This window comes from Aspergillus flavus, chromosome 7 (genome assembly GCF_009017415.1).
Source record: "Aspergillus flavus chromosome 7, complete sequence".
Classification (NCBI taxonomy): domain Eukaryota; kingdom Fungi; phylum Ascomycota; class Eurotiomycetes; order Eurotiales; family Aspergillaceae; genus Aspergillus; species Aspergillus flavus.
The window spans coordinates 2991967-3007420 of NC_092404.1; the positions used below are offsets into that span (position 1 = coordinate 2991967).

General features: G+C 43.9%; 5 protein-coding genes across 5 annotated transcripts; 4 read left to right on the top strand and 1 right to left on the bottom strand.

The window, feature by feature from the left end:
* Positions 1-234: 234 nt before the first annotated feature.
* Positions 235-2701, top strand: F9C07_1908990 (uncharacterized protein). Its single transcript, XM_041295002.2, has 4 exons — positions 235-1048; positions 1094-1147; positions 1194-1965; positions 2014-2701. Exons 1-4 carry the CDS (start codon positions 670-672, stop codon positions 2405-2407), a joined length of 1599 nt encoding a protein of 532 aa, XP_041150706.2. The 5' UTR covers positions 235-669; the 3' UTR covers positions 2408-2701.
* Positions 2702-2994: 293 nt separating this feature from the next.
* On the top strand, positions 2995-3940 carry F9C07_13347 (putative pyrroline-5-carboxylate reductase; the record flags this gene model as incomplete). Its single annotated transcript, XM_041295003.1, has 2 exons — positions 2995-3037; positions 3105-3940. 2 exons carry the CDS (start codon positions 2995-2997, stop codon positions 3938-3940), a joined length of 879 nt encoding a protein of 292 aa, XP_041150707.1.
* A 510-nt stretch (positions 3941-4450) lies between these two features.
* F9C07_13346 (putative pyrroline-5-carboxylate reductase) lies at positions 4451-5287 on the top strand (the record flags this gene model as incomplete). The annotated part of the gene is made up of 1 exon (XM_041295004.2): positions 4451-5287. One exon carries the CDS (start codon positions 4451-4453, stop codon positions 5285-5287), a length of 837 nt encoding a protein of 278 aa, XP_041150708.2.
* Positions 5288-10699: 5412 nt separating this feature from the next.
* On the bottom strand, positions 10700-11059 carry F9C07_2048604 (uncharacterized protein; the record flags this gene model as incomplete). The annotated part of the gene is made up of 1 exon (XM_071508555.1): positions 10700-11059. A coding segment is annotated over one exon (360 nt), but the record flags the coding sequence as incomplete, so codon positions are not given.
* Positions 11060-11325: 266 nt separating this feature from the next.
* On the top strand, positions 11326-12291 carry F9C07_2210798 (uncharacterized protein; the record flags this gene model as incomplete). The annotated part of the gene is made up of 1 exon (XM_071509655.1): positions 11326-12291. One exon carries the CDS (start codon positions 11326-11328, stop codon positions 12289-12291), a length of 966 nt encoding a protein of 321 aa, XP_071367156.1.
* Positions 12292-15454: the final 3163 nt, after the last annotated feature.

Sequence of the window (15454 nt, forward strand, 5' to 3'; positions counted from 1 at the left end):
GAAATAGAACACAAGTAACGAATAATATTGATCTCGAATGAATTTTGAGCTGAATACACCGAGGAAATTATCGGGAAAATTCAGGATATAGTTCTATTACCAAGGCTTGCCAGCGACACACTTGGCCACTATGTAAACTAATGCGACCCAATAACATTCCTGCTTTAGCCAGCGGGACTCATTATGATTCTTGTCATCTTCCTGTTCCTACATACGTTATGGTCCTGTATATCCTAGCCGCTCTGGGAGCAATCTATCAAATACGTCTGAAGCCAAAAGGGTGAGAAAGGACTGCTTGATTCAATCCGTCTTCTCGTAAAACTATCGTTTGAGTTGAATATTATTGCCCAACGCCGATGCCGATTTGTGGAAGAAACTAACCAGGAAGGTCAGGAATGTTACACTCAGGATATCAACTGTGAAAGTATACAATAGACAGGGACCTGGGTCATTTGCACGAGACAGTATAGTCACGTGCTCTTTGGGCGATACAATCCTCTGACGTTCCCCAACTTCCCCCAATTTTCCTCGACTTTCCGCTACTTTCCGCCACTTTACCTCACTTTCCCTCACTTTCCGACTCTTTTCATCCACATTTTTGTCACTTCGCATTACTTCCTGCCAAGTCTCTGCTTCTGCAAACTTCTACCGACCCAAATCCTTTTCAATATGAAACTTAAACCATATGATGTTTGTGATACCTTAGGTCGGCAGCGGACTAGTTTTGGGCAAGATAAGCTCCTGCTACTACCTAAGCATGATCTGTTTATACGACAAACATATTTCCATACCTACAGAAAACCTGGTAACAAAGACCACAAGAAGGTTCAAGATCGTCTCCAATGTATTCTGAAATTAAGTGCCTACATCTGGATTCTGGTGGCTACCAGCCTTACATTCTCCCACATCGAGCAAATAAACGATTTTGATGAATGCATTAAGAGAATATGGCATTGGAAGGATATCTATCCTATCTCTGAACATCTGGAAGAAAGTGCTCGTGGGATATTAAAAGGTCTTGACAAGCAGAAGGAAAGAATAATGCAGGGTAACGCACAAGAGTAGGCTACTGAACCAAGCTAAACTCATATAGACGTGAAAGAAATCGGGAAAAAGGTCAGCCAGAGGAATGTACCAAGAATGAATTGTAGGTGGGATGGACCCTTCCCCTACTCTCTCTACTGATCTTGTAGTATTCCCAATGCAACCGGACACCACTGATATCCTGAGCCGTACCATTATTCCAACCAACACCAGCACAAATGAGAAAGTCCAAGAGATATGGACATTCCTTCATTCCATTGATGCCATGTGCCAAGCCGATGAAGCCAGCATCACGCGGGTGATGAGCGATGAGCAATTGAACAGTCTTCTTCTGCGAGACTTTGAGAAACCTATACTCTGGCGAAACTTTGCTGAACGGTATCCTCTTCATGGCATCCCCAGTTCGATCTCAGACTTCCTCAGGGAGCTTGGACAATTGGGCATTGAAAAGCTAGAAGCCCATAACTATGCAGAGGAGGATACGAACGACGAACTATATCTGAACGAGATTGTCGAGCATTTTGAAGCGCCGCCAGAAACTCGCCCCCCGCTAAACTTCCTGGATATTCGCAACCTGATCCTCTCCCGTGTCCCGGTCCATGTGAACAAGGTAGATCTTCTGCGTTTAGCACAGCGACGGAAGGCAGGATCTGCCGGGAAGGGCCGCCCGTTGAAGGTCCTGCGGGACTATGCCGACCATGAATTCTTTCTCCTATCCAGCAGACACTCGATATCACCTCTCCACGTGGATACGGCGGGGCAGTTAACATATATTGTTGGCATCTCCGGCTGCAAGACCTGGTATCTACCCCGCAGGTTCACCGCCGCAAAGTACGAGATCCTTGCAAAATTCGGAAGCTCAACCCCAGAGGCATATTATGACGGCTGGGTCAAGGTCGATATCATGCCTGGAGATCTCCTGTAGCTATCTCCACCCTAAATTCACCTCCATCTGCTGACTCCAACTAGAATCATGCCGCCTGGATGTCCACATGCTGTCTTCACGCCTGAAAATGCACTCACCTTCGGCGGAAACTTTTATACCCTACCCCATCTCGGGTCCAGCCTCCGGGTACTGGGTTTACAGGCCCAGTTCAACTTCGTCTTCAGCAATGAATCGATAACCGAGCAGGATTATGAAAACTTCCTTGTCATGCTAGAGGCATACAAAGATGAAATGGACCTTCAGCAAATGGGAAGCGTTGCTTCAAGTGGTATAATTTGGGGGATTACCAATCAGCATAAAACTCGGAAGGATGTGTCCAAGATTTGTGCGCGTGGACAGGGTTTTGGGAAGCTACAAGCGAAGTTACGACTATTGATCTGGGAGATACACATGAAAGGAGAGGCAAAGCTTTCCTAGAAACTTTTGTTTTCAGACTAGACTTTCGGCCCTAGCACAACAAAGCATTGACATTTGAATCAGACGAAATATAGAGCGGTAGAGCCTGGTAAGCAGGACAGGTTTTACTTTTAATCTTCCTGAAACCTGTCTCAGATATGTCAGTGCACTCGCCATCACTGTTAAATCACACAGTAACAAATACATAGATAGGGATATCTGTAGCATAGATAGTATATTTGAGAGGGTAGAGTGTTACTGAATATGTGCGTGGCTTAATGTAAAACACAGAGGTTTCAATAAGAAATTGCTATCGTCCAAGAGTCCGCATTTCCGGAAGGCAGCCGGCCAGCAGCCGAATGACTCCGCAAGGCTACCACAACTCCAACTCACAAGCGCATTACCAGAAAAGGTGATCATCGGATCTGTCCTTTGACCCTCGCCGGACCGAGATCGAGGAACCCGTTCTATGGTCGCAAGTGATGAATACGTTCCCTCAAGGGTGGTAGTAGCGTCAGGGTATGTTTAATAAATCACCCTTGACTCTCGAGAGCATTCGCTAATTTGTCAATGTGGTAAATACCTTCGGACGTGCTTGCTATCGAAATATGGGAATTCACACTCAATTAACAATTGCCGTCATCGGCTGCGGTAAGGAATTTGCTATTATAGCCACCTTTTCAAGTACACAGACAGTATTAACGCCGTTGCGGAGCAGGAACGCTGGGAACTGCCATTGCTGCCGGTATTCTCAGTCCAAAAGAAAGGACTGACCTCGAAGTCCACCATCTTACCGCCACTGTTGGAACCGAATCTTCAAAGCGGCGGGTTGAAAATGCCCTATCTCAACATTCGTCACGACTCACGGTCCTTACCCAGGAAAGAAATGTCCGCGCAGTGTGGGAAGCTGATGTGGTATTGTTGGCTATGAATCCTGTCAAGAGAGCAGATGTCTTTGCCGCATCAGGATTCAGAGATGCTTTGCAAGGGAAACTAGTCCTCAGTATCATGGCAGGTATCACCACCAAAGCGTTGAATACCCTAGCCCTCGGTGAAAACTCTGCCCCAGACAATGAAAGCGCGCTTCAATGCGTGCATGCAATGCCCAATATGGCGGCCAAGATCCGAGAGGCTGTGACATTGTACACTGCTGGCTCCGGCACAACCAAGGAGAATTTGGAGATTGCGTCCTGGGTCTTTAGTCAAGTTGGGGAGGCTCATAGAATCCCCGAAAGCTCTTTTGATATCTGTGCCGTTTCAGTTGGTTGTGCCGGCTCCCTGCTTCTCCTCGCGATCGATGGGCTACTGGATGCTGCCGTTGCGGAGGGTGTGAAGAGACCTGACGTGCAAAGCCTGGTGGTAAACAGTGCGATTGGGATGATGAAGCTGGTACCTGCTGGAGATCACCCTAGTGTTCTCCGAGAGAAGATTGCCTCTCCCGGAGGTTGCTCTATCCGAGCGCTCCTGGAGTTGGAAAAGTTGGGAGTTCGGGCGGCGTTCACGACCGCCATCATGGCGGCAGCGGAGAAATCTAAACACATGTCATTGTCTTGAAAGCTTGGTATTTGTTAGCTAGACCGAAATTGTATCTTGACTCCATCGGCAGAGCTAGTTTAGCTTTTTACGACAGCGCTCTAACCGGCTTTTACCAAGCTCTAATCATGTAAGACCTCAAGGAATTGAGGTTGCACTGTGAATCCTGGCTACGTAGGTGACTTGCATCATATAAACTAGCCTCTGCATTCAACTCATCCTCTAATACATAAAGTTTGAAACTATTTTATCGGCCTCGATTAGTGACGGAGGGTCTTCCGACTGCCGAGATTCTTTCAATGATATATAAAAGGAGCCAACCCACCCCAACCAATGTCAAACCCGACCTTATCCCATTCAAGCCTTTACCTCCATCTCATACCCCAATACCTTTTCCTTACCTGGCTTTTTCATACTACTACACAATGTCAATCGTCCAAAAGCCTGTTCATCTGGCGTTTCTCGGCTGCGGTAAGCTGTCTCTGTTATTCCGTGCCCCGCCATTACTGGGGCTAGAATGGTGATTTGAAGATGGTTTTAGGCCATATCGGTAAAGCCCTACTTGGAGGTTTACTTCCATGTGCGGCGCAACCTGGCAGTCCTGTTTCCGAGATCACTGTTGCTCTCAGGCGTAAAGAATCCGAAGCGCGGCTTCGAGACCTCTTCCACAGCAGTCTGGCTCCGGTGAACTTCATCTCCGGTCAAAATATCAATGCAGTGAAGAATGCAGACGCAGTTCTTTTTGCCTTTCCCCCGGAACAGGTACATGAAGTCCTTGGGGCAACCAAAATGCGGCAAGCCTTGAGAGGCAAAATTATCATCAGCATTCTCGCGAGGACGCCTCGAGATGAACTCGAACGATTAATCGGAGGCAATGACAAGGCCGATGGTCTCGTGACGAATGACATCCGACTCGTTCGTGCAATGCCGACTATAGGAACCGAGGTCCACGAATCAGCGACTCTCATCGGCGATCTCAGTAGCCCTGTGGAGAAAGAGGCAATGGAATTGGCGATGTGGATGTTCAATTTAGTCGGGAAGGTTTTCGAAGTCTCGCATGATTATTTTGACACCGCAACAGGTATGAGTGCATTTTGCAACGCGCTCACAACCGTGGCAATACAAACCATAACGCGAAAGGCTATTGCTGAGGGTATTCCAATGGAGAACGCCATTGCAATAGCCTCCCAATGCATTCGAGGAACGGTGAGCATGGTCTTGTCCGGAGCCAGTCCTCAGAAATTGGAGCATTCATTATCTGCACCGGGGAGCATAACCGAGCAGGCGATATTAGGACTCAGAGACAGTCAGCTGCTGGCTCTTCTTGAGTCTTCGCTCTCTGCGGCTATTACGAAGGCAAAAGGTTGAGCAGTCATAGTCAATGGCTTGAATTTTAGCAATAAGATTATAATATGAGTCATAAAGGTTCTTGCTTTTTAATAAGCTGAACATCCCTGTGTATCCGGCTATATAATTCATCGTTCATGAAGCAAGAGTAAAGACATGTGATAGGGAAGAGACATCTTCTTTAATCAAAGATATCCAGTGTTTATATATGTAACCAAGGATCCACTATTCAGGGTAGGGTGGTCTGTCGGTGAGGTAAGGATACAAGAGCAGTTCGGGATATCGATATCTGATATTCTAATTATGGCAGAGTCTAATAAAGAAGCTGATTCTTGTTCTTCCTTCTACTTAAAACAACAGGATAACCTCCTTCCAGCATATATTTATAGTTGAAAACAGGACTATTTGATCAGCCGACCACTTTTTCAGGCCGGGTTGTCATGCACAGGATGCCAGGTATAATGTATATTGAGCCAGGGTCCTTTGTACAATAACGGTCGAATATACCATTGCGCTTCTGAGATAGCTCACTGGTTAACCACTTACAATATCTAGAATCTGGCATCAGGAAGCACAAATATATCCTAATCGGTACGATTTTACCCAGGGGTAGGACTTGGAGACGATCTCCCTTCGTCAGACGCAAAAATATCCACTGAGCTGGTTGGCAAGCTTCGGCTATATCCTAGCCTTCCCAGAGTTGGTCATTACTACGACTATCTGACAGACTACAGCAATATACTGCCTGCTCACGCTTGTCTTCATGTCTCTGCGGGGAAATACGCTCTTGGGGAACTACGCGATATATCTATTTACAAGGTGCTACATGTGTTGCATAATTTCCCACAGCACCAAGTACGACAGAGAGAAGTCATACAGATGCTACGATATTCCTTCTAGGAGGAGGGCGTGATGTATAGGGAGATCCAGGAGGTAATGCTGTACTACGTGACTTCATACATTAAATATTCTATACAAAACGAGGAGTTTGAGCAACTTTTGTTGGAGAACCCTTTAATGTCTTCTGTATTACTTAAAGCTTTTGTTGATTTCCTCTAAAACTGATTTGTTATGTTGTGCGCTGTTCGTCAATCTTTCATCATAATTATTTGACCCCCGTGCAATCTTTTCAGACGCTAAGCCATGTTATTTACAGTGACATCTGAAAAGGCTTCCGTCTAAATCGCTGTTTCATTTTCTTGGGAGCTCATTCCCAAGATTAGAGCACCGCAATCTAACATTTCCTGGTAAGGCCAATATAGAGGAAGAGCGAGTAGTGGAAGCGTTCACCCTCTTGGCATAACATTATATGATCATTCCAATTCGTCTCCATGCCAAAGGTCAAGAATCCAATATAAAGTTCGACTATTCCTTACTATTACAACCACGTTTAGCATATGAGTATCATCCATGTCGGACTCTCATTTTTGGAGTGATATTTAAAAAGGAAAGAGAGTATTCTTATGTTATATAACCGCTCAATATTGTCGGCATCAGAGATACACGTGATAATAATTATTCAAGGCCTGTGTAACACAAATCAGGGTATGTACATATTTAATCTAGCCGCAGTAAAAGGCTTAACGTAGGTCATTGTCTCCCGAATAGTCTCCCGAAAAAACTCTCGAATGCCTGTCTTTTGCCGGCTGTAATAGGTTCACGATTTGATTGCATCAGCTTGGGAGGATTATCATGAATAGGCAAGGCAGGAGATGTTACCGCTGAAGTTTCCCTCTTTAATAGGAAATTCACTGCTCTTTTCCAATCTCTAAGAGCGCTAGAGAAGGATATAGCATCTGGATGATCGGGACCTAATAAGTTGCGGCGGAGCTCTACACAGTTTTCCATCAGAGTCAAGGCATCTTAAATCTTTCCTAGTGATTTCCATGTATAGGCCATATTATGCATACTGGTCAGAGTATCTGGATACTCTGGGCCCAGGACTTGCTTGCGGAGCTCCAGTACCTGTATCTGTAATCTTTCTGCTTCTCTCCATCGTCCCTGGTCCAAGCATATTGATGCCAGATTGGCTATACTGGTTAGAGTATCTGGATACTCTGGGCCCAGGACTTACTTACAGAGCTCCAGTACCTGTACCTATAACCTTTCTACTTCCTTCCATCGCCCGTCACTATACAAACACGTCCCGATATTATTAATAAAATTAATATAATTCTCCTACTCCTTCTGGAAGTCAGCTTCTACAATTAGTAAAAGTACATACGGCATATATTCTCGCCACACCTTCCAATAAATATGATCATCGTTCGGAAAGCTTCGCTCAATTAGTCTACAGTTTTCAATATTTACAGGCAAAACTGTTGGCACTTTCTCATCCAGTTCCGAGTTGCAAGGTGGACTAGTCTGTGTAGATTTAGAGAACCATCCCCACCCCCCTCACTAACAAAGAAGAACGCCTTGAGGAGGCCGATAGCATCAATCTTTTTCTTAATTAAGTTCGGCTGAGGAAGCAAGGACTGTAGAATATTTCGAGAATTAATACAGGCCATAAATAATAGATAGTCCGCCGCGAGTTTATTTGATCGCTGAATCTACTAAAAAAAGATGAACCAGATCAAAGCCACAGGATTCTAGGTTTCTTTATATCGCCCTTCATCCCTAAAGTTTTCACTAAACAATTCAATAACACCTGGCTCCTGATCCTTTAAAAGCATAAGATAGTCAGAGAGACCAATACTATTTTCATTAATAACTAACGTAATCGGTAAGCGAACCGAACATGTAAGCGAACCGAACACCACCTGTCATATAGAAATTTAAAATGATCAAAACACCATGAATTCTGACTTCTATATAAAAATGAGTAGTTCTATCGATTCGGGTAGTGTATAATTTTATAACCCTATACACCACAGCCAGAACATCTAGATAGAGCGCGCCTAGAAGCCAATTTAGTAGACAGAGATCTATCTGCCTGTATAGCTTTATCTGCCTGATTTCGGCGCTCAATAAGAATTCGGGCTTCAGATACTAATATACCTTCTTCAAAAGTAATCTATTTAATAGAGCGCTTTCGCTTTTTAAGCTGCCTTTTGTAGGCGGCCTAATATTACTCTAATTAATACTTTAATATTATTATATTATTTATAGCTTGTTCGGCACCTTTAATCAATTGATTTAAACTGGTTTTAATAGGCGAATCGGAACTGTAAGATAAACTTTTAAGCAGCTTTTTAAGCGTAGATTCTAACTTCTTTAACTACTTAACTATATGAGGTGTTTTAGGCGCTGAGCTGCCCCGGCTGCTGGGTCTACTACCTGAAGGCGTAGGGGTCTTAAGCTGAACTGTTAGTTGAGAAAGAACACACTCAGGGCTTAAAAAAACTAAACCAGTAGCTCTAAAAGCACTATAGATATTACTATCGGTAAAGACCTCTACGTGGGCCTAAGAATATGCCTCTAAGAAATCAAGTTTATCAATATGATTAAACCCACAGCGTATTTTAGATTTAATCAGGCCTTTATACGAGCCTTTTAATGGCGAGAAAATGGCAACATCAAGCGGCTGAAGCTTATGAGAAGCGTGCGCAGGCATACAGATTGGTATAATATTATTCTCTGAACAGATCTGATCAAATCGAGACGTTAGATGACTATCGTGGCCATCTAGAACAAGTAAACGGTATTTTCCCACAGATCGGCCGGTAGTATGAGGTATAAAATGATTCTGTAGCCAACGTAGGCCAATCTCATTGCTTGTCCAGCCATTAGGACTGATCTCGATCCTCCAATCAGAAGGAACCTTATCATTCTCGTACCAGGCCTCCATATGCATCTTGCCTTTAAAAATAATGCAGGAAGGTAGAGCCCATCCATTAGAACTAATACATCCTATGGCAGTGGCCCATTCCCGGTTCCCTGGCTGCAATAAAAATGGTTTTCCTGGCATATCAGACCTAGTAATAACTTTAACTGCAGCTATCAGGCCCATTGCAAACCCCGTCTTATCAAAATTGTATATATCGCTTGAAGCTATGCCGTACTTCTGAATAGCCTCATTTACCTGCTCAAACCAAGCACCTAGAATCTTGGGATCCTCTACTTTAGCACGCTGATAGTTGTAGCGACGTGCAAAGCAGGCTTTGAGCTCAGGTGTACGCTTGGTAAAGTTGTATACCCATTTCTCCCCTACAGTAGTAGGGGGGGAGGTAGTATCACGCTTTGAAAGCAGGATATTGGCCATTTCTCGTACGTGTGCAGGCCGAGGAGGTGCTCCACGTTTATCTAGTGATAGGATCCATTCTTTAAGTGATTCCTCTTCACTAGAAGTCATTTTATGGCTATTTGCGCGTGTATCTGTTCGAAATGTATATCCCGATAGGCGTCTTTGAAGTGTTGTACGGGGTATATTAAAAGCACGAGCTGCCGCACGAATATTGGTAATTTGATTTTTTTTAATAGCTGATATAGCTAATAAGACCCTGCCTTCCTGCTCCACCTGATATTTTGATGATTTAGGCATTTTTGGTGGTATGGCTGGTGGTTGAATAGCCTCAAAAGAACAGACGCGTAGAAAACGCGTACGTTGGCCCGCTCGCTTGCATGGCCCGCTCGCTTACCGATTACGTTAGTCTAAGTGGTATTACGTAAATCGATCCTTTTGGGTATGGTCAAAACCGTAGCCGATCCCAAAGTCAAATTGAAGGAACGGTAGAAAAGGCATTCGACAAGCAAGTTGAGGCTTGTGTGTAAGACATTGCCGGTCAAGAACAAAAGCTGCATAGAGTAATATCTCCCACATTTAAAGCCACATTTGCGCAAAGTCGAGTATACACATTGTAACATTTGGTTACTGCCGGGTTAAAATCATCTCAAGTTTAGCCATTGACGCATCCGCGGCGACTCTTCCATGTCGTAGTCTACCAGTTGATTGGCTTGATTCTCCTGCTCCTCTTGGGACCCATGTTGCACCCGTCGTCGCCTGGGGAAAGGTAGCCTTTGGCCGCCTGATCTGACCGCAGACTGTGGTCGCCGCCGAAATGAAGGCGCAGGACGCGTTATCGCAGAGATATGCCTTAGCTGTCCTGTATGGAGACGCCGAGTACGAGACCTCAGCTGCCGAGCAGTTAGCATAGCAAGCGGCTGCCGTTCACTACGGTCATTCCCGGACAATATCTGGAGGCCATTTGGTGCCGCTTAAACACGCACATGTCTGCGTTAAGTGTGTGCTCTGCTACTGACCGTACCAGGCGCACCGCTTTCTAATATATTAAGAGGCAAATTTAGCCTCGACGCTCCAATTTATGTAGCATGTTCAGTTGAACTGCCATCTCTCGTCAACTTATGGAAAGTACTGTCATCCGGATCTAATCCCCTTTCGCGCCTCAAATTGTTGTAGTAGCTGGCAGTCCTCTCAATTTCTTGCTCAAAATCACGATACATAACCTTCCAGTCAGCAGAGTAATTCATATTTTAGACACGTTCCCATATAAAGTCCTGGACATCTTCAAAGCGTGCCGTAGAATAGAAATAGTAGTAGTCGCGTACGGACAGATCGAGCTGCTCGCCTGCATTTCTCCAGTTAGCAATTTTAATAACCGCTGTTCCCGGGTCATGGTTGTGGTTTCTGTTAGACCGGCTTATTCTTCTATTCAGTGATTCTAGCTTTCGTACTGCTCTTCTGCGGGCTTCAGAACTTCCCCATAAAAGATCCCTAAGAGAACCAGTGGCTTCTTCCCAATATGACCTGTAATGGTCCACATCGTCCACATGGCATCTCAACGAGCTTTGTGATTCTGATCGGATAAAAATCCCGTATGGGCCAGCTGTCGGACGCACGCCGCGCGGAGGGACAGTGTATCGCTGTACAGAAAGAGCCATTGAGAATGACTTGCCTGGACTACATTCTAATGTTTTGCTTGCGCAATTTGAGTACTGCCTCTGCCTTGAGCCAGGTCTAGTCTTGTACTGATACGCAAGGGCGAAAATGTCATATTGTGCAATTGACAAATCCATATCAGACACATATAAAGCCCGTTGCATCCTGAACCAGCTGGTATGAGCGCCATTTTTGGTACGTATGGTTATTTTCGATCAAGATGCCCCCAAGAGGCAGGCCCCCGAGAGCAAAGCAACCGACATTGTCACTGGAAGACCAAGCTCCAAAAGATCTTGAAACCACCCCAAGAAGAAGAAAAATGCCTTCTACAAAAGACCCACCCACCACGCCATCCACACGCAAAGACAGGAGGAACCGGGATTTATATATCACACCACAGAAAAAGAACACTCCACATACCACAACTGCGTCGCCAGCCACGCCTTTCAAAGATCCGCGCAAAGGGGCGACGCCCAACCCTAAGACGTCTGCGTCGGCCGCCTCCTCGTCGAAGGGCAAAAAGAGGATAGCGGAAGATCCTCGTTATCGAACGTTTAAGGAGACAAGTCCTTGCATCAACGCAATATTATGGTCAACGGATAAAAATAAACGCAACAGAGCCGAGCACAAGCTTCGCCGGATTAATATAGAGATCAAGAAGCTTGGACAGGACGCGATCGATATCAATGTGCTTATGACCGCGGGCGATGATCTTCTCAAAGCCGCAGACGCATACATTAAAACAGAAGATCTGAGTCTATATACCGAAACCAAATCGCAGTTTAATTCCATGCTCAACAAGCTCCACTACCCCGAAGATTGGTGTATTAATCCCGACAGGTTTATTGCATTTGTTACTGAACTGAAATATGCCACCGAAGCCGCTACGAGAAGCGTCACTGATATGTCTGAGAACGGTACTCGATCAGAGGACCAATACGCTGAAGACAGTGTTGAACCTGGCCCTTCCAGACGCGGGACGCAGGCGAACGCCCAAAGATCATCGGCACCGGGGCAGTTGCCGGATGAATATTACGAAAGTGACCCGGAGGGCCCAGGAATACCCGCAACTTCAACCACTAGAAAAGATCCTGGGGGCGAAGATAGACATGTCAGTCGTTTCCCCGGCGAACTGAGCAGCGAATATCAATCAATCAATCAATCAAAATTCATTAACCTGATGTAGCCTAACTATTGAAACGTTTAGCTATGCAAGGCGTCTCACCAGAGACAGAATTTTGGACCGGGAACGCCTGAAATCAAAACCCATATTATATATAGAAACGTAGGAGATATAATTGAAAAGCTTCTACAACTAACGTACCTGCTACTACATCCCCCCTAGTTTTACTATCCTCTGCGTCGGTCTATTATCCTATCTACTGTATATGTTCCGTCTATTTCTAGACTACTGGTCTAGATTGACCCCCATCTAGACCATTACATACCCGTTTAACCAGCGTCTTCCCCTTCTATTTCTATCGTAGTTGATTCTAGCGTCTACGTGACCAGCTCCGCTTCGCGAAACTAATCTAGTAGGCCTATGTTATATACAAATTCGGTAATCTAGCGGAGTGCCTACAGGTGTAATATAACCGAGTTATAGTTGGCTGTCTTTTCTTGAAGTCCCTAGATTCTATTAATACGGTTAAGTATGGTCCCTTATAGATTAATATATAGTAAGCGCTGCAGGAAAATATATCTTAAGGTCTGGAAATTCTTTTGGTAACTATACTAATCTAACTTGACTACATTGTTTTTATATAAAAGGTGCTGCAGGCCGATCCATTATATACGCATCTGGATGGCGATCGCGGTGTGCGGCTTGAAAAGGTTTTTTTAGAGTTCTAGAACCTTCCTAGTCAGCTTATTTACTAGTCGATAGATCGGGGCGGCTACTAGATATATCTTTTTCGCGTCCCGCTGCTACTCCGTCTCCCACTATTGCTTAATCTTATATCGAATTAAATGTTTGGCCGCCGCGGCTAGATAAACTGGGCCGTCCTAAAGTTGTAGGTATAGATTAGTTACAGCCTCTTTTATGGTCTTGTCGGCTTGCTCGTTTCCCGGCATTCTAATATATACTAGAATCCAGTTAATCGTTGTTTAATCTACTAGACAATAGTGGCGAGCCACCGCGTAGATCTCCTGTAGTAGAAATTGATCTAAAGGTCGGCCAGGGTTCTACACCGTCTAGATCGCGGCCTGGCTGTCTACGAAAACCGCGACCTATTGTGATAGCGGATAGCGGGCGGTTATTATTATAGCTATCTATAGATTACGCAGCTCGCCCGCGTAGATTATTAACTCCATCTCAGTATTTAAGAATCTCTGTTACACCTAACCAGTTTATAGATAGACCGCGGCTATACCAATATAGTCTAAGAATCTACTACTATTAATATATACCGTGGTATCCCGCCGACCCCAGTAGAAATTGTTATGGTAGGAGACGGCCTCGTCGTGGATCCTAATAATATAGATTAGAGGCTTTTTCTATGGTATTAGTATATACGCCCTACGCGTCTTCTATATCTCGCGGGGCCCTATCGGGGTTAGGGCCTTTTTTCTCTTTTATAATGTTTCTAACAGTGTTAGACTACTACGCTTAGTTTTAAAGCCAGGTTATAATCTGATAAGACCTACTATATATCTAATTACCAGCCCGGTTTAGATTTAGACCGCGGTCTCCTCGATAGCCTATTACATCTATAGTTTAATTGGTAAGATATAGAGTTCTATATCGAGAGCGATTACCGCGGTACTTTTAAAAGCCCTATTAATTAAAATCGCCGCTTACTTTTAAATTTTTATAAACTTATTCTAAATATATCGGCTCTTTATAGCGCTAAGACTGCTTTTAGTAAAACTAAATCACGCGGTGATTCCATACAGTATTTACAAGACAGCAATAGTTTGATATATCCGCCGCATTACCAGTAGACTAATGCCCCACATAGATCCCATAATCCCTTTAAGCATCTCTAGTATCGAGTTGGCCTTGGCCAATATCTTGGCCCGATATAATTTAAAATAGAGCTTTTTATTAAGCTAGATTTCTAGATATTTAGTAGATTTCTTTGGCGTAATAGTAGTTTCTTAGTATTGGAGTTTTATCTAGTTATAACCAAGAGACTCTTTGGGGATCTCCTAGAATTTATTATCGTCCTTGGTCAGTAGTTGGTCTACCTGTGGCCGGACCGGTTTAGCCTGGGTCTTTACCACAATCTCCTACTCAAAGGTCGGGCTCCCATGGATTTATAAAATAGATAAGTTTAAATTTATCCAGAGTAAACTTTAAAATATACATCGCAGTCTAGTAGTCTACTCTAGCTAATGTCTTTTGTAAAATAATAATATTATCTATGTAGGATTGCGAGACCACAATCATGTAGATATCGTTAATCTATTTAAAGATCTTAACCTAGTTGTTTTCCGGTCGGTGCATCGCTAGTGTCTTAATTAAAGGTATATTATAAAGTAGATATAGAATTAGAGACAGGGATAAGTTTTATAGGATTTCAATCGCGGTGTCAATTATATCGCTGATATAGTTAATAAAAAAATAGACGCGTGCTTTAATTAGTTAGAAAAGATTAGATCTAGAGCGCGAACCAGCCGAGCTTTAATATATATATATTATTAATTTAGCGAGTATAAAAGATATTGTTGAATATGCTAGACACATCTAATAAAAGTATACTAACCTTCAGCCTATGTTTCTAGGTAGATAGTATATGGTTAAGAATTAACTAGATAGCGTGGTCAATAGAGATCCCCTTTCGCCCCTCTAGATAGATTTTAGATAGGATTTAATATTCCTCCAGCATCCAGCTGATCCTGGTGGCAATTATCGACTCTAGTATTTTCCCCATGGTATTGAGGAGTACCATAGACTAGTAGGACTTTAGTATTTAGTAACCCCGCGGTCCCGGCTTACGCAGCACCACCATAATAGAGCTCTAGAAGTAATATAGATTGTGTCTAGTCTAAATATATATATTAAACAGCATCGTTACTATCTTTAAAAAGATGGGGATAGCTATAAGCGTGTACTAGACCTTGTTTAGAATTGTATCTAGATTAAGTGCCTTATCTAGCAGTGCTCGGCGTATGGCTTTGCTAACCTTAGCTTTAGTGATAGAGAGGAAATCAATTGGTTTAGGGTATTGTATAAAATTAATATCGGTTAAGTCCACCAATAGAGGCGCTGGGAAGAACGTCTTGTAGAAGACTTCTATTTTAGTTTTTATTAAATCGGCGGAGCTGTTTAGACTGTTTAATGTTGGGATTATATTAGCATTACCCAGCTGGCCCTAGTTTCAAGCCCACTTAACCACGCGCCACAG

Bases quoted from the DNA above. Each gene is read 5' to 3' on its own strand.
- F9C07_1908990 (XM_041295002.2), top strand. From the start codon at position 670: ATGAAACTTAAACCATATGATGTTTGTGATACCTTAGGTCGGCAGCGG. The intron at 1,049-1,093 runs GTAACGCACAAG...AAACTCATATAG, and splicing joins GAAGGAAAGAATAATGCAGG to ACGTGAAAGAAATCGGGAAA. The intron at 1,966-2,013 runs GTAGCTATCTCC...GACTCCAACTAG, and splicing joins ATCATGCCTGGAGATCTCCT to AATCATGCCGCCTGGATGTC.